The sequence below is a fragment of the Pristis pectinata genome, chromosome 31 (genome assembly GCF_009764475.1).
Source record: "Pristis pectinata isolate sPriPec2 chromosome 31, sPriPec2.1.pri, whole genome shotgun sequence".
Taxonomy (NCBI): Eukaryota; Metazoa; Chordata; class Chondrichthyes; order Rhinopristiformes; family Pristidae; genus Pristis; species Pristis pectinata.
In genome coordinates, this window is record NC_067435.1 from 614,993 (window position 1) to 639,019 (window position 24,027).

Genomic DNA, 24,027 nt, shown 5'->3' on the forward strand with positions numbered 1-24,027 from the left:
GATGGTGGAGTGCAGGACACAGGTCAGGTGTTGACGATCTCAGTGTGAAGGTGTCATGTACGTACTGACAGATCTCATCAAACATAGCAGCCAAGATTCACACTTACTGAGGGTGTATGGACACAGTGAAGGGCCAATGAGGTGTTGACCTGGTTGCAAAGGGAAGGAGAGAACAGTAAGTGACAAAGGAGAGAATCTGAGGATTTAGACGGCAGCTCAATAAGACGAGAAATCCATCGGTCACCGGTGAGGGTAACAGGATGATTTTCTGAGGCAGAGTATAAAAAGCAGAGGCAATTATATGACCCCCCCCCCCCCCCCCCCCCCCCACCAACCCAGGATGAACACCCAGCCAAGATTTGGGAAGCTTTCAAAACCATGCAACGTGGGGCCCCTAGAGAGGAGAGGTGAGGTGGAGTGGGCAGGGAGTAATCAACAGCCAAGTTCATGCAGGGTGGCACATGTGTATAGATAGCACAGAGGGGAAGCCAGAGCTAGAGAGGGGAGAAAAGTGTGTGGTTATGTGTTGGAAGCTGGGACTCACTCAGGGAGGGGACTGTACGAGACCACAGAGGTCTCGGTGGGAGAGGGCTGTGGGCACAAGGTGACCGCTGTTGTAACCATCTTAACGTTTAATTCCAGGTGTTGGCTTTCACCGGAGAATTGCTTCTCCTGCAGCTTCTTTGTGCCGGTGATCTTTATCTGTGTCGTAAGTTGATCAGAACTCCTGGGTTCCTGCCCCTCTCAGCCAGGCTCTGGGGGAAAGTGGTGATAACATCTGTGCCCTTGGCAGGGGTAGAGGGGGTGCAGGAGGATGAATGGAGGCGGTGGTGGGTTAACAAGGGGGGAGAGAGAGGGGCAAGACCTGCAGAGTGTGGGCGGAGGGACAGTGGGGTGCAGTGGGAAGGGGTGGGGGGAGGGGCAGTGGGGAGAGACAGGGGAGGGGCAGGGGCTGATGGGCTGAGGAGGGGCAGGAGTGGAGGGGCAGTGGGGGAGGGGCAGTGGGGAGGGACAGGAATTGGAAGCGAGGCTGAAATGTGGACTGAGGGTGGTGGGGGATAAGGTGTCGAGAGAGTGAGTGTGAGGGAGGGCAAGAGGGTGGTGAGTGGGGGAGGGGGAGAGAGGTGGACGGAAATGGAGGGAGGGTTGCTGGAGGGAGAGACGAAGGAAGGGCAATAGGTAGGGAGGGGAGGAAGGAGGGTGGTGGGAGGGGAGGGGAGGAGGGAGGGTGGTGGGTGGGGAGGGGAGGGAAGGATGGAGGGTAGAGTGATGGAGGTAAGGAGGATGGCAGAAGGGGAGGAGGAGGGAGGGAGGGTGAGGGGAATGGAGGGTGGTGGTGTGTAGGGAGAGGTGGGGCCAGCAACCGGTGCAAGACACACGAGGCCGTTACACCTACTCACTGACCACACCCTCAGCACGGACGGGCCACACTGATGCAGGACATCCCTCAGCTGAGATTCACAGCATCTGAAGAACCTGCTCCACCACTACTCACGAGGAGGAGTAGGTCGTGGCAGGGGAGTGGGTGGATCACCCCTCCCGGTGAAGACCAGTGCTGTCGCTGTGCTCTGGTGACTTGGCTGACATGGTCCCACCTCCATCCTCACCCACCGACCTCCCTGCACCGTCCCATTGATCCGCTGCTTTGGGCATCTCAGATTATATGTTAACTTTCACTTTAATTGCAGGTTAACTTGATCATCCTTTGCAAAACGTTGATGAAGTTGTCCCACGTGATCTCTGACCAGAGCATTGTGGACAGGAACAGGTGGGTGATTCACAACTTGTCTGGCTGGTTTGGGCTGGTTCTTCTTGTTCTTCACTGACTGTAACTTCCAAAATCTGCCCGAGTCTCCTGGGCATCCATGCATCCCATGAAAACCTAGAACAGGAAGGTTTGTATCCAGCTGTGAAGTGTTCCCAGTGACATCCCTCATTTTCACGGAGGCCCGGTTCACGGTGTTGGGCCAGTACTAACCCTGCCGGTTCACTCTGTACCTCTCCTTAGCTGTGAGTGAGCTCAGGGCTGGAGTCCACTTCAGTCCACACAGAGGCAGTGCTGCACTGTCAGATGAGCCAACCTGGTCCTCCTGTCCCCTTGGGTGAAGATATTACTGATTTGTAGAAGAGCAGGGGCACTTTCCCAGTGTCTCACCCAATATTTATCTCACACTCCTGTAGCTCGACAGAAACAAGCATTGTATGTGTTGTACAGTTACCCCTGCTCCATATGAACACAGCTCCTCACTGTGAGTGCAAGTGTATGTGTGTGTCTGAGTGTGAGTGTATGTATGTGTGAGTGTCTGACTGTGTCTGTGAGTGCATGCGAGTGTGTCTGTGTGAGTGAGGAAGGTTGAGGCAAATTAAGGTGGATAAACCCCCAGGGCCTGACAAGGTATCCCCTTGGATCTTGTGGGAGGCTAGTGAAGAAATTGCAGGGGCCCTGGCAGACATTCAAAATGTCCTTAGCCACAGGTGAGGTGCCGGAGGAGTGGAGGGTAGCTCACGTTCTGTTGTTCAAGAAAGGCTCTAAGAATAAACAGGGAAATTATAGGCCAGTGAGCCTGAGGTGAGTCGTGGGTAAGTTATTGGAAGGCATGCTAAGGGACAGGATATATAAGTATGTGGATTGAGAGGGCCTGATTAGGGATAGTCAACATGGTTTTGTGCACGGCAGGTCATTTCTAAGCAATCTTATAGAGTTTTTCGAGGAGGTTACCAAGAAGGTTGATGAGGGAAAGGCGGTGGACGTTGTCTACATGGACCTTGGCAAGGCCTTTGACGAAGTCCCATGTGGGAGGCTGCTCCAGAAGGTTAAGTCGCTTGGTATTCAGGATGAAGTAGCCAATTGGAGAGTGGTAGTAGATGGTTGTCTCTCTGACTGGAGGCCTGTGACTGGTGGTGTGCCGCAGGGATCAGTGCTGGGTCCGTTGTTGTTTATCATCTATATTAATGATTTAGATAATAATGTGGGAAACTTGATCAGCAAATTTGCAGATGACACCAAGATTGGGGCCATAGTGGACAGTGAGGAAGGCTATCAAAGCTTGCAAACTGATCTTGACCAGCTGGGAAAATGGGCTGAAAAATGGCAGATGGAATTTAATGCAGACAAGTGTGAGGTGTTGCACTTTGGGAGGACAAACCAGGGTAAGACTTACACAGTGAATGGTAGGGCCCTGAGGTGTGTGGTAGGACAGAGGGACCTGGGAAGATAAATCCATAGTTCCTTAAAAGTGGTGTCACAGGTCAATAGGGTTGTAAAGAGAGCTTTTGACACTTTGGCCTTCATAAATCAGGGCACTGAGCACAGGAGTTGGGATGTTATGTTGAAGTTGTATAAGATGTTGGTAAGGCTGAACTTAAGAGTACTGTGTGCAGTTCTGGTCACCTACCTACAGGAAAGATATCAATAAGCGTGAAAGAGTGCAGAGAAAATTTACAAGGAAGTTGCTGGGACTTGTGGACCTGAGTTATAGAGAAAGGTTGAATAGGTTAGGATTTTATTCCCCAGAGTGCCGGAGAATGAGGGGAGATCTTACAGAGGTATACAATGTTATGAGGGGTATAGATAGGGTGAATGAATGCAGGCTTTTTCACCTCAGGCTGGGTGAGACTAGAACTGGAGGTCATGGGTTTAGGGTGAAAGGTGAAATATTTAAGGGGAATCTGAGGGGGAACTACTTCACTCAGAGGGAGGTGCGAGTGTGGAACGAGCTGCCAGCAGAAGTGGTAGATGCGGGTTCAATTGTCACATTTAAGAGAAGTTTGGATAGGTACACAGATGGGAGAGGTTTGGAGAGATGTGGTCCGGGTACAGGTAGATGGGATTGGGCAGAAGATCAGGTCAGCATGGACTAGATGGGCTGAAAGGCCTGTGTCTGTGCTGTAGTGCTCTATGACTCTAAGTGTGCGTGAATGTGTCTGTGCGTGATTGTGTCTGTGTGTGTCTGCATGTGTCTATGTGTAAGAGTCTACATGTGTGTGTGTCTGCCTGTGTGAATCTGCGTGTGAGTGTGTGTGAGAGACCGTGTGTGTAAGTGGGAGGTGAATTTGTGACCAGCATTGAGATGGCTGTTCCTCACTGCTGCCTCCACACAGCCTTACCTTGTGTATCTCCATGTGCGGGAGCCTGGAGGAGAAGCTGCCCCTCACGCTGAGACCCCGTGCTGCTCTGTACTGGGATCGGAGGGAGGTGTGGAACGTGCCAGCCTACACATGGCTGAAATAAGCCCCACCCCATAGGCCCAGAACCCAGCCACAGTCCTGGAACAGCGGAACCACAATTCGGTTACCTCACCAATCACAATGTAGCCCAGGCACCCACCAGTCAGTCAACGTTTCTCTTTGAGTTAACTTCATTACAGTATGTTCACCACATGATACACATTAATACTAAACCCCCTCGGTGTTGTATGATGTCTAGCTGTCGTCTGATTGTGAAAAATTCAATAAATCCTTGTTCATTTACAGAGTTTTTACACTGACTGCGATTGGTCAGCTGGTCATCCTGGGTTGTACCTGGATACTTGGAGGGTTCTTTATCCAAAACGCCACCGTTCCAATGATGTACATCTTCACCATCTTCAACAGCTTCCAGGGGATGTTCATCTACATCATGCACTGTCTGATGCGGAAGAAGGTTTGGTCCTAGTTCCTCGATTTAACTCTCACGTTTGTTACATTCCAACCAGAAGGAACCTTCTGTGATCCCCTCCTCTTCTGAGGGCACTGAGTTCTCTTGAAGGAAAGGTTGTCATTGGAAGATTGTTTCTGACTGCCCGATCAGGTCCCTCAGAATCCAGCTCTTGAACCGACCATCCAGGACTCCTGGGCCAGATTCGCTCTTCCCCAACAGCCCTGCATCCCTCGGGCTTTCACAGTCAGTCAGTTAAACATGTCTTGGTTGCACAAGTATACATCTTCGTATCTGAGGCATGGCAGTAACTGGTGGGCTGTTGCTATGTGGCAGCCATCAGTAGCTTTTCCGAGGAATTCAGGTCGAAGGGCTTGGCAAGAATGCGGAACATATTCCCGAGATCTCCAAGTTTAGTCGGAATTGCTGGCAATTCATGAAAACTACTGCCTGTCTTGACAGTTGGTTTCAAGGTGTGGGTCACCCAAACTACGACCTGTGTGTGTGCAACAGCCACACGGGGCTCCTGCAGGTTGTGCCGAGGGCTATGGGTGGTGCGTCAGGTGGTTGTCCCGGTGACCTGGTGTTGGGGCTGGGGGTGAAGCCACTGCTGTTGGTGGGTCAGTGGTTTAGATGCCATGAATAGTTGAGTTATCCTGATCCTGCACAACATGTATCTCCGTACCACCTCCTCGCTGGCCTACAGCAACCCGAGAACCATCCACTCCTCCAGCTTGGCACCGGTCCACCACAGCCCTGCCTCCACATGTGGGATTCCCACCCTAACCTCTTCACCATCACACTCCTCCCTCACTGACCAGGTTCACACCTCTTAGGGTTGGGGCAAGGTTCCTCTGAAGGTTGGGATCAGTTCACCACCAGTCATGCTGTGTTTACTTGACCTCAGGATGTACATGTTACTGGTGATCACCGTCCATCCCTAGTTACCCTGAGTGAGGAGACACTTCACATTCAGGTCTCTCTGTGACTTCAGACTCACTATCATGATCTAAGCCCGATCAGTTCACAGATGCTGCCAGAGAGAGAGCGGCAGATATCCTTTCCTTGGCATCATTAGTGAAGAAACCAGTGGTTTAATGGTCACCAATTCTTGTGCCTCCATTTCTCAACAAACAACCTGCTGGAAGAACTCAGTGGGTCAAGCCCCTTGTGTCTTGCTCCAGATTCCAGCATCTGCTCTCTCTTGTGTCTCCAGTATAACTCAGGTTAACTTAGTTACTTGAACCTAAATTCCCCATTTCCCACAGTGGAATTTGAACTCACATCTCGAAATCACTGGCCATGTCTCTGGATACCAGACCGGTAACCCAACCATTGTGCGACATCAGTTTATGATTGTAAAGGGAGCTGAGCCACATTGACTGGATTCAGTGAGGTAGACAAGCTCAGCACACTCTGAAGTGGAGCTGGGGTCAGTCTTGCCTGAGCTTGACGGCCAAACTTGTGTTTATAGAAGGTTCAGGCTGCAACATTGTTTGTTCCACAGGTGAGAGACTCCTATCGGAATGGATTCAGAAGGTGCTTTAGAAGGTCGTTGAGGTGGGCACCAGTCTCTACCTCCAGCTCCAGCTCAAACCAGGTAAAAGTTCCAAACTCCTCCACACGTGCTGCCATTCCAGGGCACGTACAGCAATGGTACACCTTCCCTGTGCTCTGACAGATCTGTCCACCCTTCTACAGAACGAATCCAGGAACGGAATGGAATTAGATTCCTCATTTGGCAGTGAGATTCTAGCCTTTCTGAGATGAGCACCCTCATCGCAATCACGCGCTGCACACGTAAGATCAGGCAGAATCCCAGTGTGTTGTTGTGTTCCTCAGTCAGACTCCATATGAAACCAGTCACCTCGGCTCATGGGCTCGTGAGTTAATCTACACGGTCCACGCAAGTATAAACTCGACACTGACCACCCAACGCAATGAAGAGAGGAGCTGAGGTGACACCCTTTGGCTCAGGAGTTAAACCATGGCCATGGCTGACCTCCATGGTAGATGTAGAGCACCCCACAGTAAGCTTCATTTCTCCTTTAGTCTGCAAAACCATAGTCGCCTCAGTAAACCCAGTGACTGCCTCGATTACAGCCACAGGGGAAGCCCATACATAACATCCCAGCTGTCCAGTTCCTCCTGCACAGAGTATATCACACCCCGTGCCCTTCTCTATACCTCCTGATGACAGGCCCCTCTCTCCAAGGATGCAGAGCCCCCGACAACATGCATTTCCTGTGGGGATCACCAGTCTCAGCAGGTCACCCTGTGAGGCCAAAGCAGTCCCTCAGTGTACGGGGACAACAGACATCCTGCTGGAGGGACTCGGTGGGTCAAGCTGCATCTGTGGGAGGAAAGGCATTTCCCTCTCCTCACATTTCTCCAGGGGGGGAAAGAACAAACCACAGACGCTGCTCGACCTGCTGAGGTCCTCCAGCAGGATGTCTGTTGCTCTGGATTTGTCTGTCTGTTGCGTCTGCCATCTCCTATGCCTCTGTTCCCTCAGTGTTTCCCTGTCAGGTGGGGATTCTCCCTCCTGGAGGACACTGCTGTGCTCCCCTCCTTCCAGGCTCCTGCTACGGTGGGCCTGGTGTGTCTCTGGGCATCCACCTCTCTCTCCCACCACTCAGGACCTTCCTGCTGCCTGTAGCCCTGTGAGCTGTCTCCCCCGTGACACTCACAGTGTGGCTCCCACAGGGACTGTGCCTTTAAGGGCAGGTGACCTTCTCTTCTCCTGCTTCAGGTGGTGGGTGACCTCGAGCGAGGTCCCACAGGGGTCTGTACACATTTGTCACATTAATCACCGGAACATCATTTCAACACCTGATTATCTCGGTACAAGTGACTACAGTAAACCAATACCAACTGCTGAAAGCATCATGCATTACTGCATCAGCAATAGGTGCAATCCAACTTGTTGGCAATTAGTTTGGACAATGTTGGATTCTCCATCTCTAACCCAGTGCTTGAATCCTTTTCCTAAGGTGAGGAGAAGTGTCCAGGAGACAGAGTCAACATCAGGAGCTGTACAGTGAGCAGAGGAGGACGTCTCAGCGTGTGTGAGGAACACTAATCGCCTGCAGATTTTATCACATGCTCTCTCTCACCCTCACCGGGCTTTGGGTTTCCTGGTTCGTGACTGCTCAGGTTGAATAGGGTTGCTTCCCGCTGTTGTTACATAGCTCTGCTAATGCTCAAACACTGGGGAGGCCCAGGGAGAGCTGCAATGGATGCGGGTCTGACCAGTCATAGTGAACTCACCCCAAGTGCCCCAGCCAACAGTTATCTCTCGCACAATGCCGAGTTATTTACATGCTGTTTGTGGGATCTTGCTGTGCACAGGTTGGAACCGTAACTGGATGAAATGTACGTCACTGATCACATTCCCAACATCTGCCTCATGCTCAAATCTGCAAAAGGACTTGCAATGTGTGTTGTTTTGTCTGTGTGTGATCAGGTGGAGCTGGAAGTTAGTTCTGAGCTCAGAGGATGTAGCTCTCGAAGGGGAAGAGTTCAATGTTGGTGCTGCTTTGCAGATCGATGTCTCCCACTGCTGAGGGGAATTCTCATGGCTGGGATTGTGGGACTGACCAGGAGATCCAATTCCTCACATTCCACGGCAAGTACTGCCCACTCCAGAGGGTGTGGAGGTTTGAGCAGTTCCATTGAGTTCAGAAGCCTAGAAGTTACAGGTTGGCCCCAACTGTCACCTGTCGTAAACACCCAACTGGCCATACAGTATCCTTCGGAGAAGGAACCTTAGCATCTGTCCCTGGTCTGGTCTATGTGGGTCACAGTGCCTGGAGAAGGCAGCTCACCGCTGCTTCCTCGGGGTAACCAGAGGTAGACTATAGAGTCCGCACCCCAGAATTAACAAACTCATCATCTCACTTATCACAGAGGCTGCAGACTGGTGTCCGCGAGGGCTGGTGTATAGGCCCTGGCTGTAAGGACGTAAGAAATGGGAACAGGAGTAAAATATTCATCCCTTCAAACCTTCCCTGCCATCCACCAGGACCACTTCCCTGCACTATCCCCTGTCCCTGATTCCCCTAATATCCAGAAACCTATCGATCTGAACTCAATGACTCAACCTCCACAGCCCTCCAGGGTAAAGAGCTCCAAAGGTTCACCACCAACTTTTCCTCGGATCAGTCTTGAATAGCTTACCTGCTGTTTTTCAAACTGTGCCCCTGATCCAGGGGAAACACCCTCCCTACCTCCACCCTGTCGAACTCCTCACGGATTTTGTAAGTTTCAATGAGGTCTTTCATCCTTCCAGATTCTAGAGAACTCAGTCCCAGTCCCCTCGATCTGTCCTCGTATGGTAAACCCACCATGCCTGGAACTTCAGTGCATTCCCTCTGTGGCACCTACATCCTTTGTTAGGGAAGGAGACCAGAGATGTAGCCAGTAGTCCAGGTACAGTCTTCACCAAGACCAGAGGTACACATGGGATCTTTCAACCTCTAAAACTCCCTGACCGTGGAAATCTTTGTTTTATGTCTCAACCTTCTCTGGTTCCTAATATTCCCAACTAATGAAAATGCCTGTCAGGAGACTGCAGAGCGCAGCGCAGCTGAAGCCTAATCTTTCCTCCATCTGATGCTGGTCAGTAAACAATGACAACAGGAGGTCTTCCAGTGACACCTTCCCGTAGGTTGGCTTGAGATAACTCAGCACTGGTCACACTTGAACCATTGAAGCCCTTCCCTTCAGAGTAAATCCATATTTAATGATCACAAGTGTTCAGATAAGGTGTAATTATAAATTCACTTCTAATTCTTTGTAGCCAGGTTGAAGATACAGTTACACATAATGTGAATCCCTGAAAGATGTGGAGGGAACAGACTGAGAGGCAGAAATGGCCATTGAGGTATGAAGAAGAAGAACTGGGTTGGATTTCAAAGCAGAATTAGTCAGTAATAAGAAGAAATGAAAAATATGTTTTGTCTATTTCAGGACAGGGTAACTGGAACTAGGACTAAAGAGCCTGTATCTGAAAGAACCTGGTACGGGTAGAGCAAGAATAAATGTTAATATTGAGGTATATTTATGTGGTAGATACTCTGTTATAATATTAAATATCACTTAAATATTGATAATGATTTAAAGTATGCTTGCAGAATGAAATAAATATTTCAATATAAACTTCATGTACTTATTACATTGCACAATACACAGGAAGGTGGGGTCCAGGCTAGGTACATGACAATAAGGATTTCTTTATTGCTTTCTGCACTGGGATATTACTGCTCCATAGAAACTGATCACACACCTCAAGGGGTTACTTCAGTTCATTCACACAGACCGGGCGGTTAGCTCTTGCATTGATTGCTCCCACAGTTCCCGAACGGAACAGCCTTACTGTTGATGTGTATTCAGCTGCCCTCCCTTGTGTCCAGCTCTCTATCTCCATTACAAACAACCTCTTTAACCAATCCTCATATCTCCTCTGTGGCTCAGTTAGATTTTGTCTGATGTTATTGCAAGGAACGGAGTTATTCATGGGTGCTACAACAATGCAAGCTTTTCCTTATTACTCGGTGACTCTGAGCTGGGAGAGATGACTCCAGATGGAGTGCACAATACCAGCTCGATGGACTAATGCTCGAGTAATCGAGTCTCCTGAGGGCTGAGAGGGAGAGGAACAGGAACCTCAGCACAGAAGTGTAGCAGTGAGAAACAGGAAAACCAGGAGAGCGTGAACTGTCTTCCAGGCAAAGCTCGCAAAGTGTACAACGGAGACCGAGCAATGAGGGAGGAGCAGAGTGGTGGCAGAGAGGGGAAAGGAAGGGCCAGGGTGAGAGGGCGGATGAGGAGGTAGAGCCTTGTGTACCGTGACAGACTGGAGGAAGAGCAGACGTTGGAAGACGGATTTGGAAGCTGGTCGAAGTTGGCTATTCAGACCTCGGCCACGAGGCCCTTGAGGGAAGGGATGGTGCTGCAGTCATTAGACAAGAAACCCGCATGGGTGTCTCCAGACCAGTCACTGCGGCTGACTGTCCAACCATCGGTGTTAGTCCTGCCCGCGAAGGCAGATCCCCAAAACATAAACATAACACAGTAAGGTGGAGTGGATGTGCAGCTGGTGAAGGAGGCTGTGGCTGATGGGAGGATGGGAGGCGAGGTTGAGGAGGGAACAGAGGGCAGGGCAGAGAGGAGTGGAGGGGGAGGGAGAAGGCTACCTGGTGGAAACAGGAGGCGATGGGAAGAAAATGGCAAATTCAAAACTAAATCACAGGCAGCAAGGAAACACCAATTAAGAACTTCATCCGACGGGGGAACGTTAGTCAATTCATTGAGTGGAATATTGAGAATGGCGGAGGAAGATGGTAACCAGATAGCAGTGAGGCTGATGAACTAAAGTACCCTTCACATCAGAGGTAGCTTCAGAAAACTGCATGTAATTCAGGTTCTTGAGGGGCTGAGCTTTAGGGGAAGTGGCCCTTCCCTCAGGCAGAGACAAGCAAAGCAGTTACATGACATCACCTTCCACAAGCTGAAATAAAACTCGACAATGCTGGGAACACTCAGTAGGTCAGGCAGCATCTGTGGAGAGAGAAACAGTTAATGTTTCAGGTCCAGGAATGATCCCTTGTCAGAATTGTTCTGCTGAACGGTCTTCAACCTGAAAAGTTAACCGTTTCTCTCTCCACAAGTGCTGCCTGACCTGCTGAGTGTTTCCCGCATTGTCCAATTTTGTTTCAGATTTCCAGCACCTGCAGTTTTTTGATTTTCATGAACTTCAATGAATCTGTTTGCACAAAATGACCAAAGGTCCTTTTGTCTGGTGCTGAATCCTCTGGTTTGCTCATTTCTCGGTGTACATATTCATCCACTGAACGTCTGCCTGTGTTGTGTTACTATCCACAGTTCTCAGAACCTGGGAAGAGATAAAATTATAGATTTATTTCAGCAGTGTCACAGATCCATGTGCAAACATCACAATTAGCTGAATCAGCTGAGGGAGAAGGACTTGGGTAGAGTCACAGAGTGACACAGAATGGGAACAGGCCCTTCAGCCCACTGACCACGTGCAACCATCAAACACCCAGTTAACTGATCCAGTTTTATTCCTTCTGCATGCCCATCAACTCCTCTAGATTCTACTCCTCACCTACACTTGGGGTCAAGTTACAGCAGCCAATTAACCTACCAACCTGCACGTCGTAGGGATGTGGGAGGAAACAAGAGCAGCCGGGAGAAACCCACGCAGTCACAGGGAGAATGTGTTGATTCCACGTAGATTGAACCCAGGGCTCTGGAGCTGTGAGGCAGCAGCAGTACCCACTGCACCTCTGGGCCTGATGTCAAACCAAGGCTCAGTCTGGCCTCTGAGGGACTTCTGAAACCCATTGAGGAAGAGGCTTCCAAGGTCTCACAAACTTCTCATAGAAAAAAAAAATCACCTTATCCCTGTCTTAAATGGGTTACCTCTGGTTTTTAAACATTGCCCCAGTTCTAGATTCTCCCACAAGATGAAACTTTCTCTCCCCATCCATCCTGTCAAAACCCCTCAGGATCATATATGTTTCAATCAAGGCCTTTCTCACTCTTCTAAACTCCAGCAGGTACACAGACTGTCCATGATTTCTTCATAAAACAATGCAAACTGGACCCCAAATTCTATTGGTAATACGAGGCACTGGGTGATGGTGGAGGGAGGGAGGTTGCTGTGACTAGTGGTGTACCACAGGGACTGATGCGAGGATCTTTACTGTTTGGTATAAACATTAATGATTTGGGTATGAATGTGGGAGGTAAGATCAGTAAGTTTGTGGATGACGTGGATTGGCAGAATTGTTGATGGTGTGAAGGGTGGGCTGAGATGGCAGAGAGATATCGATATGTTGATGAAGTGGGCTGAGAAATGACAGATGGAGTTTAACCCAGGCAAATGGGAGGTGGTGCAGTTTTGGAGGCACTAATGAGGCTGGGACATACATCATAAATGGCAGGGTCTTACGGAGTAAGTACTGAGGAACAGAAGGACCTGTGTGGCCACCTTGAAGGTGGCTACACAGGTAGATAACATGATTAGGAAGGCACATGGGATACTGGCCTTCATTAGTCTAGGCATTGAATACAGAAGTAGGGAGGTTATCTTTACAAAACCTCGGTCAGACCTCAGCTGGAAAATTGCGTGCAAATGGGATTCACCAAGACGTTGCCGAGGATGGAGTGTTTCAGTGATGTGGAGAGACTGAAGAGGCTGGGTCTGCCCTCCCTGGAGTGGAGGAGGCCGAGGGAGATGTGATAGAGATGTACAAAATTTATGAGGGGTATTAAGAGGGTAGATAGTAGGTAACTCTTTCTCATAGCAGAGATGTATGAAGCTAAAGGGTATGGGTTTAGGATAAGGGGTAAGAGATGTAGAGGAGATTTAAGGAAGGATGTTCTTACCCAGAGGGGGGTTGGAATCTGAAACACAGTGCCTGAGGGGGTGGTGGAGACAGAGACCCTCAGCACATTTAACAAGCATCTGGACGTGAATCACCAAGGCAGAAAAGGGTACAGACCAAGTGCTGGTAAGTGGGAGTAGTATGGATGGTTGGTTTATGGTCAGCATGGACATGTTGGGCTGAAGGGTCTTTCTGTGTTGTGCCTTTCCATGACTCTATGACTCGCCCATTGCCAGTATTAGATTGATAAACTCTCTGAACTTCTTCCAACACATTTACTGTCCGGATGAAAGGTCTTGGCCCAAAACGTCAACTGTTCATTTCCCTCCACAGATGCTGCCTGACCCCCTGAGCTCCTCGAGCACTTTATGTGTTGCTCCACGTTCCAGCATCTGCAGTCTCTCCTGCGTCTCCATTTACCTCCTTCCTTAAGGAAGACCCAGACTGTCCACAGCTCTGCACTGCCCCCTTGTGCCTGATCCATCATCCAACAAGAGCACAACCTGACTTATCCTTCGTCAGCTTCCCCACCATTCCCATCCCACTGGATCCCTTCTGTAGTCAAACCTTTGAGCAATGAATGTACTCAAATGCCCAGGCATCACTCAAGGATCCACAGTCCTTCTGGATGAAGAAGCTTCATTGGACCTCAGTCCTCAGTAGTTGCCCCCGATCCAGAGGGCACTGTGACCCTTCCAGACTGAGGCAGCAGCATCCTGCCAAGTTCCTGAAATCTTTTATACAATTCAGTGGGAACTCCTCTCATGCTTCTGAGCTCCAGAGAATTGTAATTCAAACCCAGAACAGAATATAGGCCTGAACGTCTCACACTCTCCAAGTCGGACAGTCATCTCATCCCAGGGATCTAGTCCGTGACTTTGCCCAAAAGCCCAGGAGTGGTGTCCACAGAGCCTAGTGTAATTGCAGCAAGAATTTCTAACATTAATGCTTCAACTGCTTTGGAATGAAGGCTTGTCCAGCATTGGATGCTGCTGTACATCGACAGTCGGACCATCGATGGATCCGAAGGGAAGAAGGATGAGTAGAAGGAAGGAAGGGAAGGAACGATATGTTACTGGTCTGTTGCCTGTACCCCTGCTACAAACACCATGGTCCTCCTCGAACACTCACCGTCACCTGGGAAATGATGACTGGAGAGGACATGGTATCTGTCGTTTCTGCTTTCTTTTGCCTGCACGTTTGGTTGAACCACCGGCAGTATTCCCTCCTCACCTGGAGACAGAAGGAAACAGGGAATAAAGCCAAGCACAAAGCTGAGCAGGAAGCTGTCCGCTAACTGATGTGAAAGTAAACTATGTATTAAATGCGTGAGGTTAGACCGGACTCTGTACAATAAATGGCAAATGTTCAACTTTAACTTGCAAATTCACCAACCGCACAGCGTGGGAATTGCTTAAGGGAGCGGCATTTAATTCTCCATTGTTAACACACATACATCAACACAATGTGAGGATTAAGCTCTCATCCATTATTGCTGTGAGTGGCTGTCATCAGTCCACAGTAACGGATCACTCTGACAGTCTCTTCGATTGTACCAGGTCACCTACCATACTGGGAAGAAGCATTTTACCTTACTCTACTTTCAATCCCAGTGCACTGAAAACCCAAAGGAAGTATATCTTCTTTGGCAAATAGGGTTAAAGAGAATCCCAAGGCACTTTATGCATACATTAAAAACAAGAGGGTAACCAGGGAAGGGATAGAACCACCCGAGGACAAAGGAGGGAATTTATGTCTGGAGTTGGAGGAACTGGACGAGGTACTAAATGAGTATTTGCATCGGTATTCACCAAGGAGAAGGATGTGGAGGACAGCGAGATCAGGGAGGGGTGTGCTGATATTCTAGGCATGTTGGTAACCAGATGGGGGAGGTGTTGAGGCAACTGAAGAACATTAAGGTTTAAGTCCCCAAGACCTGATGGGATCTATTGCAGCTCATTACAAAGTTTGAGGGAGAAAGTTGAACCAGGATGCTGCCTGGATTAGAGGGCATGAGCTATAAGGAGAGGTTGGACAGACTTGGGTTGTTCCCTCTGAAGCGGCAGAGGCTGAGGGGAGACCTGATAGGGGTTTATAAAATCATGAGTGGGGCAAGTTTTTTTACACAGAGAGTGGTGGGTGTCTGGAACGGGCTGCCAGGGATGGTGGTGGAGGCAGATACAACGGCAAAGTTTAAGAGGCACTTAGACAGACTCATGAACAGGTCGGTGACGGAGGGATATGGACCATGTGCAGCAGATGGGATTAGTTTAGTTTGGCCCCATAGTCAGCACAGACATGGTGGGCTGAAGGGCCTGTTCCTGTGCTGTACTGCTCTATAATCTATGTTCTATGATCTATGTTCTACGCTCTATGTTCTGATGCAAGAGGAGGTAGACATCTCCAAGTCTCTTCCAGGAAAGCTGTGGACGCTGGGGGCAAGGGATGTCCTGGTCTGGGAGGGGTGGGACTTCTGCCGGGTCAGGAATGGTGGAGCAAACAGGTTCTCAGCTGCAGTGGTCCTGGCCAGTCATTGGGCAGCAGGGGGAAGCAGTAGCCAATAGAAACCGCTCTGCTGGTTCAATTGGTTAAGTTTCTAAAATTCACATTTTTGTTGAAAATATTTACAGTTACCTCATAACTGCTCAGCTTGCTGCATTTAATAGCAGCTTGGGCAGCTGTGAATTACACAGAATGTTCACTGCCCCATCCTCCACTGGACACACCCCCCACTTAGTCTGCACTGATGGGCAATTCCTCGATGGGGAAGGGTGGAAGCGGTGAAGTTTGGCAACCTTCACCAGGGGTCTGTGTACAACCAGTGTGCTGTCAGTTTGTGCTGTCGGCAAAAGGTGACGATTGCAGGAAGCAATGTTACACAACAGGAAGCCTCAAATAAAATATAAAGCAGATGCTTTTGTTATACTTAAACGGAGTTGCATTGTTTATTCAATCAAGCCTTGCAAACAGGTCTGCGTGTGCACACACACACACACACACTCAAACACACACACACACAGTCACACAGAAACAGATACACAAACACAGACACACTCACATACACACAAAAAATACACAATACACACACACACACAAAACACACACACACATAAGCACACACTCTCAAACGAGTCAGAACCACACACACAAACACCACCAGACACACCAACACATTCACATGTAGAATCTCATAGATCATAACAGCACAAAGGAGGTGAACAAAACACACACAAGCATACAACATACACACGTGGACAGACACACAATTGACACTTCCACTGTCAGACATAACAGGTACGTTAACACAACACACTTCCAATCAGTTGACTGTTGGACATGAACTGCCAGCAGAATCCATTGCAACTTTCTGACAGACGAGCGTGTGAATTGGTGCTGCAGCCATTTACCTGGGGGTTCATCAGGCAGTGAATGAGGAAGATGAAAACACCCTGGGCTACGTTCAGTATGGTGAACAAATACGACATCACGATGGTCTCCTCCTTCAGCTGGAAGAAACCAAAGGCCCAGGAACAGCCCAACAGAATGAACTGGGCCATGGCCTTAAAGGTCCGAGTCCTGTGAAAGGACAAAGCTCAGATGGGGTAATGACCTCGACCGGAACACTGCCAGACACTAAATCGGTCCCTCCTATCCTGCAGAAGCTGATGGTGGAGGGGGTGACCTCTCCACAACATCTCAAAGTGAGGGCTTGTCATCCATGGTTGGTCAGCTGTTCAACCATGGAAGCATCACAACAAAATCCATCATGGGCTGGGATAATGAGTCAAAGGGTCAAAAACGGCCAGCATGGAAACAGGCCCTTCGGCCCTACTCAACCATGCTGATGGCAAATCTCTTCTGCACTTTCTCTACAACTACCACATCCACCCTACAGTGTGGTGACCAGAACTGCACACAATATTCCAAGTGTGGCCTCGCCAATGTCCTGTACAGCTGCAACATGATGTCCCAACTCCTCTACCCAGTACCCCTGCCTGTGAAGGCAAGGAAGCTAAAACTTCTCCACTACCCTATCCACCCATGTCACCATTTTCAGGGAGCTTTTGAACCTGCACCCCAAGGTCCCTCTGTACATCAATGTTTCCAAGGTCCCTGCTGTTTACTGTACATGTCCGGCCAGTATTAGACAACCCAAAGTGCATCACCTCACACTGGTCTGGATTAAGTTCCATCTGCTACCAGTCTGCCCAACTTCCCAGCTGATCCACATCCCTCTGTATCCTTCGACAACCACCCTCGCCAGCTCCAACCCCACCAACCTTCGTGTTGTCAACAAACTGAAAGCAGCCAGCAGAATCAAAGACCCCACCCACCCCGGACATTCTCTCTTCTCCCCCCTCCCATCGGGCAGGAGATACAAAAGTTTGAAAACACATACCACCCGGGCTCAAGGACAGCTTCTATCCCGCTGTTATAAGACTCTTGAACAGACCTCTTCTACGTTAAAGGTGGACTGTTGACCTCACAATCTACCTCGTCATGGCCTTGCACCTTATTGTCTGCCTGCACTGCACCTTCTCTGTAACTGTAACACTTTATTCTACATTCTAATATTGTTTTACCCTGTACTATCTCAATGCACTGTTGTAATGAAATGATCTGTATGGATGGCATGCAAAACAAAGCTTTTCACTGCATCTTGATGCAAGTGATAATAATAAACCAATTACCAATTTCCAATCAGGCCACAGACATTCTCATCCAAGCCATTTATATACATGACAAACAACAGAGGTCCTACACCAATCCCTGTGGAACACCACTGTTCACAGACCTGCCGTCTGGCAAACGCCCCTCCACCTCTACCCTTCCTTCTATCATCAAGCCCAGTGTGGGCTCCAGTTTGCCACATCACCCTGGATCCATTGTGCCCTAAGTTTATGGACCAGCCTGAGTGGGACCTTCTCAAAAGTCCATGCCAGCGAAAGAAACCATACCATATTCCGCCTGGATAGTCTGCAATCCAATGGCATGAACAATGAGTTTTCCAGTGTTAGGTAACCCTCCCCTCCAGTCAGTTCTTCCACCCCTCCCCTTTCCTCACACTCACCTCCCCCCCCCCCATGATCTCCTTCCAGTCCTCCTCCAGACCTCCCATTTGTGTCCCCTTTCCAAGCCCTATCACCCATCTTTGTCCCCTCCCTTCTTGGTTCCACCCACCCACTACACACACAGTCCACCCACAGGCTCCTCCTGCCCCCACCCATCTGGATCTGGTTCCACCTGCTATGCACCTCCCCCCTAATGGTTCCCATTCTCACCTCCTTTGTGTACCAGAGCCCAGCACCGGCAGTGCTCTGTGTTCCTGCTTCCCTCCCTCCAGCAGCTGTTCCCAGCATCACCCTCCCCTCCTCCCACCTCACCCCATCTGCCTCTCCTTTTCTCCTCAAATTGTCCTGGGTGTGAGGAGGAAACTCTCAAGAAAAGTTCTGAAACTTGCCATGGAGCTGCAGACAGGAATGACGTTGTGAATGTTGCGTCTCTCATGCTCTGTACCTGTGATGCTGCTGCAGGTAAGTTTTTCATTGCACCCGTGCACACATGGACTTGTGCATCTGACAATCAATTCGACTTTGACTTTGAGTTAAAGAGAACTCGACATGACTGCTAATTAAAATCATGGGGGAGCTTGCAGGGGTCATCCTATGTACAGATGGGAACAGGTCCTTCAAGTGATCTCTGGAGAGAGTGGGTAGTTTGAGAGGTGTGCAGGTGAGTTGAATTTACAGTTACATTTAAGGGTTAAAGCTGTGTCCAGTTTTTGGAATACAGAGCTCAAGCTGGCACATAGGATTAAGGAAAACCCCAAGGCGTTCCACACGTATGTGAAGAACAGGAGGATGTCTAGGGTGAGGGTAGGACTGCTCAGGGATAAAGGGGGAAACATGTGCCTGGAGGCGGAAGAGGGAGAGGAGGTCCTGAATGAATACTTTGCTTCAGTGTTCACCAGGGAAAGAGACTTTGATGAATGGGAGGTCAGTGTAGAACAGGCTAATGCTGAGGTTAAGAACAAGACAGTGTTGGAGCTTCTGGAAAACATTAGGACAGATAAGTCCTCAGGACCAGACACAATATACCCTAGGTTAATACAGGAAGTGAGGGAAGAGATTGCTGGGGCGTTGACGATGATCTTTGCATCCTCCCTGGCCACAGGAGTGGTACCAGAGGATTGGAGGATGGCAAATGTTGTTCTGTTGTTCAAGAAAGGTAGTAAGGATAATCTTGGGAATTATATACCAGTGAGTCTTACTTCAGTAGTGGGTAAACTATTGGAGAGGATTATTAGGGACAGGATTTACGAGCATTTGGAGAAGCATAGTCTTATTAGGTATAGTCAGCATGGCTGTGCGAGGGGCAGGTCATGCCTCATGAGCCTAAGTGAGTTTTCTGAGGAGGTGACAAAACAAATAGATGAAGATAGAGCAGTAGATGTGGTGTATATAGACTTTTGCAAGGTGTTTGACAAGGTTCCCCATGGTAGGCTCATCCAAAAAGTCAAGAGGCATGGAATCCATGGAGACTTGGCTGCATGGATTCAGAATTGGCTTACCCACAGAAGGCAGAGGATGGTAGTAGATGAAGTGTATTCTGCCTGGAGGTCGGTGACCAGTGGTGTTCCACTGGGATCTGTTCTGGGACCCCTGTTCTTTGTGATTTTTATAAATGACTTGTATGAGGAAGTGGAGGGATGGGTTAGTAAGTTTACAGATGACACGAAGGTTGGAGGTGTTGTGGATAGTGGAGAAGGTTGTCATAGGTTACAACGTATATAGACAGGATGCAGAGTTGCATGGCAAAATGGCAGATGGAGTTCAATCTGGAGAAGTGTGAAGTGATACACTTTGGAAGAATAAACTTGAAGGCAGAATACAAGGTTCTTAGCAGGATTCTTAGCAGTGTGAAGGAACAGAGGAATCATGGGGTCCAAGTCCATAGGTCCCTAAAATGGTCGCACAGGTTGATAGGGTTGTTAAGAAGGCGTATGGTGTCTTGGCCTTCATTAGTCAGGGGATTGAGTTCAAGAGCCACAAGGTAATGTTGCAGCTCTATAAAACTCTGGTTGGACCACACTTAGAGTATTGTGCTCAGTTCTGGTCACCTCATTATAGGAAGGATGTGGAAGGTTTAGAGAGGGTGCAGAGGAGATTTATCAGGATGCTTCCTGGATTAGAGAACGTCTTGTTAGGAAAGGTTGAGCGAGCTAGGGCTTTTCTCTTTGAAGCGATGCAGAACGAGAGGTGACTTGATAGAAGTGTACAAGATTATGAGAGGCATAAATAGAATGGACAGCCAGCTCCTTTTCCCCAGGGCGGCAACGGCCAATACCAGAGGACATCTGTTTAAGGTCAGAGGAGGAAGGCTTAGGGGAGATGTCAGAGGTGGGTATTTTACGCAGGGAGTGGTGGGTGCCTGGAAAGCGCTGCCATGGGTGGTGGTAGAGGCTGATACAATAGGGACATTTAAAAGACTCTTAGACAGGCACATGGATGTAAGAAAAATGTAGGGCTATGGGCTGTGTCGGAGGGAAGGGTTAGTTTGATCATGGAGCAGGTTTTTAATAGGTCGGCACAACATGGTGGGATGAAGGGCCTGTACTGTGTTCCATGTTCTGTGAATCATTGCACAATATCTTGCAATATCACAAAACAACAAATTTCACGACGTATGTCAGTGATAATAACCCTGATTCTGAGTATTTTACCATGTAATTATCAGCAGTTTCTTGGAACACTTTATACTACTTAGGGCTTGTATTCATTTTATTTGCGGCAGCTTCTGAGCCTTAAAGAGTTCTGGGTTGTGTCACTCAGATTGTTGACTAGTTTTTCTCCCCAGAGGTGTTCAGGCAGAACTGGAGGATCAGTTCAGGAAAACACCTACAGCAGATGGATAAATCATTTACGAGGTATCTGGAAAATCCTCCTTTTTTTTAAGATGCTCCTGGTGGATCTTTTGTCCCGAACTAAGATTACAGATTGCTTTAACATCTCAGTCAAAGGTTGGCATCCTCAGTCCCTCAGTCCTTAAGTCCCTCAATTCCCTCAGCCCTTAAGTCCCTCAAGTCCCCCAGCCCCTCGGTAGTTTTCCAGCTTTCAACACATACCTTGATTCTTTAATTGTAGAAACATCTGTGTTGAGAGAAGCAATGCTGTTCCTCAGGATCCAAAGAATCATTGAGAACAGAATTGTATTAACCTGCAAAACAGCATCACTCCAGTGACCAATTTTAGCCTCGGGACCTGCTCAGCATTAATTCACTCTAACACTTGAGAGAGGAGGGAAATATTTGCTGCTGTGTCAGACTGCACAGATTAATGAACGAGTTCTAGAAAAAGCAGCATATGCTGGTAACACTCAGCAGGTCAGACAGCATCTGAGGGGGGAGAAACAGAGTTCGTGTTTCAGGTGAAAGAATTGGTTTCTCTTCACACAGATGCCGCCTGCCCAGCTGAGTGTTTCTGCTTTTATTTCTAACAGCCCCTGCAGCATTAGAACATAGAACATGGAACAGTACAGCACAGTACAGGTCCTTCGGCCCACCATGTTGTGCCGACCTATATAAACCTACTCCACAATCAATCTAGCCCTTCCCTCCTACATAGCCCTTAACCCTCCATTTTCTTACATCCACGTGCATTTAAGAGTGTTTTAAATGTCCCTACTGTATCAGCCCCTACCACCACCCCCGGCAGTGCGTTCCAGGCATCCACCACTCTCTGAGTAAAGAAACTACCTCCAACATCTCCCCTAAACCTTCCTCCTCTGACCTTAAACTGGTGTCCTCTGGTATTGGCCATTGCCACGTGGGGAAAAGGTGCTGGCAGTCCACTCTATCTATGCCTTTTATCATCTTGTACAACTCTCATCCTCCATCGCTCCAAAGAGAAAAGCCCTAACTCACTCAACCTTTCCTCATAAAACATGCTCTCCAATCCAGGCAGCATCCTGGTAAATCTCCTCTGCACCGTCTCTGAAACTTCCACATCCTTCCTATAATGAGGTGACCAGAACGGAACACAATACTCTAAGTGTGGTCTAACCAGGGTTGAATAGAGCTGCAGCATTACCTCACGGCTCTTGAACTCAATCCCCCGACTAATGAAGGCCAACACACCATACACCTTCTTAACAACCCTATCAACTTGCGCGACAACTTTGAAGGATCTATGGACATGGACCCCAAGATTCCTCTGTTCCTCCACACTGCTAAGAATCCTGCCATTAACCTTGTATTCTGCCTTCTAGTTCAATCTTCCAAAGTGTATCACTTCACTCTTTCCCCGATTGAACTCCATCTGCCACTTCTCCATCCAACTCTGCATCCTGTCTATATCTCATTGTAACCTATGACAACCTTCTGCTCTATCCACAACACCTCTAACCTTCGTGTCATCTGCAAACTTACTAACCCATCCCTCCACTTCCTCATACAAGTCATTTATAAAAATCACAAAGAGTAGGGCTCCCAGAACAGATCCCTGTGGAACACCACTGGTCTCCGACCTCCAGGCAGAATACTTTCCATCTGCTACCACCCTCTGCCTTCTGTGGGCAAGCAAATTCCGAATCCACGCAGCCAAGTCTCCATGGATTCCATGCCTCATGACTTTCTGGATGAGCCTAACCTGGGGAACCTTGTCAAACACCTTACTAAAGTCCATATACACCACATCCACCGTTCTACCTTCATCTACTTTTGTAACCTCCTCAAAAAACTCAGTTAAGCTCGGGAGGCACGACCTGCCCCTCACAAAGCCATGCTGACTATCCCTAATAAGATTATGCTTCTCCAAATGCTCATAAATTCTGTTCCTAAGAATCCTCTCCAAAGGTTTGCCCAATAATTGGGTGAGTGCAGACTCCAGGGGTGGTGGAAAGTTTGTTACTGTGTAGTCATCACTGATATAACAACACAAACACCTCCTCTGCTCAGGTCACACAGGCCTGGAGTGGGGGTGGCTGTGTGAGCTGTGATTTCACAGGACTGACAGCCTCCAGCTCACAGTTCTCCAGGGCAGGGCCTTCCTTAGGTGAAGCAAGGTTGGCCAAGTCACCAGGATTGTGGGGAGTGGGGTGGGGTGTGGGGGTGTGGGGTTGCAGGGGTGTGGGGGGGAACGTGTCTGGAGATCTGACAAGAAGCCCTCCTCCATAAGGAATACAATGCTAGAATATTCCACTGATCAGCAGGCTCGGCAAAGGGACGTTTAATGTGCCAGGTGACAGGTCCAAGCAGATTTAACCACTGGTCAGATCACAGGCTGAGGCACAGCCCAGAGGGAACTCTGGTTCAACTTTGGCAACCACAATGTCACTCCTTCAACCTTACCAAAACCACAAAACACACCGGTCCCAGGAAACTCCACATAAATCCTGACTCCAGATCCAGCCAACACCTGCAAATAAAGAAACATGTTCAATCCAACAAAGGGATTGTAAAATAGTAAAATATATTTAAAAATCTGTTTGGGGTTGTGTCAATATTGGAAATTCTCACAGCCAGTGTTGTCATGGAGGCTGTCTGTGTAACCATTGTGTTCACAACCAAGGAGAGGAGGATTTGTGAATGGAACACACTCAAAATGTGGGGCTTAGAACAACCAGATCCCAGCAGGACAGACCCTGCACCCAGAACTCAGGACATTCCCCACTCCCAGAACTCAGGACAGACCCCATTCCCAGAACTCAGGACATCCTCCACTCCCAGAACTCAGGACATCCCCTGTTCCCAGAACTGAGGACATCCCCCAGATCTCTGGAGGCAGCTCTACAACTACCTACAACCTTATAAGACCACTGCACTGTCCACATGACCGTCTCGTGAACGTCCCAATATCAACACTGCCCTCGACAGCTGAGGTCCTGAGCTCAGGAATTCCCCTCGAAACTGGTGGGATTCCTACTGCCTGATTCCCCTCCATTACCTGCTCCCTCTCCGGGTCAATGAGATGGTCGGTC

At 48.9% G+C, this 24,027-nt stretch overlaps 2 protein-coding genes across 3 annotated transcripts in view; one reads left to right on the forward strand and one right to left on the reverse strand.

Moving 5' to 3' along the window:
* The window catches only part of LOC127584952 (adhesion G protein-coupled receptor E1-like), a 46,669-nt gene extending 33,230 nt beyond the window's left edge, over window positions 1-13,439 (forward strand). Inside the window, exons 12-17 of one of the 2 annotated variants that reach the window (XR_007958449.1) lie at window positions 643-709; window positions 1,689-1,768; window positions 4,474-4,642; window positions 6,144-6,236; window positions 7,630-9,692; window positions 13,384-13,439. Coding sequence is in view for 1 of the 2 variants with exons in the window: in XM_052042001.1 (XP_051897961.1) it covers window positions 643-709; window positions 1,689-1,768; window positions 4,474-4,642; window positions 6,144-6,236; window positions 7,630-7,680 (460 nt within the window). In the remaining variant the exon portion in view is untranslated. Of the gene's footprint in view, window positions 1-642; window positions 710-1,688; window positions 1,769-4,473; window positions 4,643-6,143; window positions 6,237-7,629; window positions 9,794-13,383 lie in introns of those variants that run through there. The other variant, XM_052042001.1, reaches the window with a different exon arrangement.
* LOC127584946 (adhesion G protein-coupled receptor E3-like) overlaps window positions 11,254-24,027 on the reverse strand; it is a 51,026-nt gene continuing 38,252 nt past the window's right edge. Inside the window, exons 15-19 of the mRNA XM_052041984.1 lie at window positions 23,399-23,465; window positions 21,176-21,267; window positions 16,458-16,626; window positions 14,182-14,283; window positions 11,254-11,531 (exon numbers count right to left, since the gene is read on the reverse strand). Of these exons, the coding sequence (XP_051897944.1) occupies window positions 11,460-11,531; window positions 14,182-14,283; window positions 16,458-16,626; window positions 21,176-21,267; window positions 23,399-23,465 (502 nt within the window). The 3' untranslated portion in view covers window positions 11,254-11,459. The remainder of the gene's footprint in view (window positions 11,532-14,181; window positions 14,284-16,457; window positions 16,627-21,175; window positions 21,268-23,398; window positions 23,466-24,027) is intronic.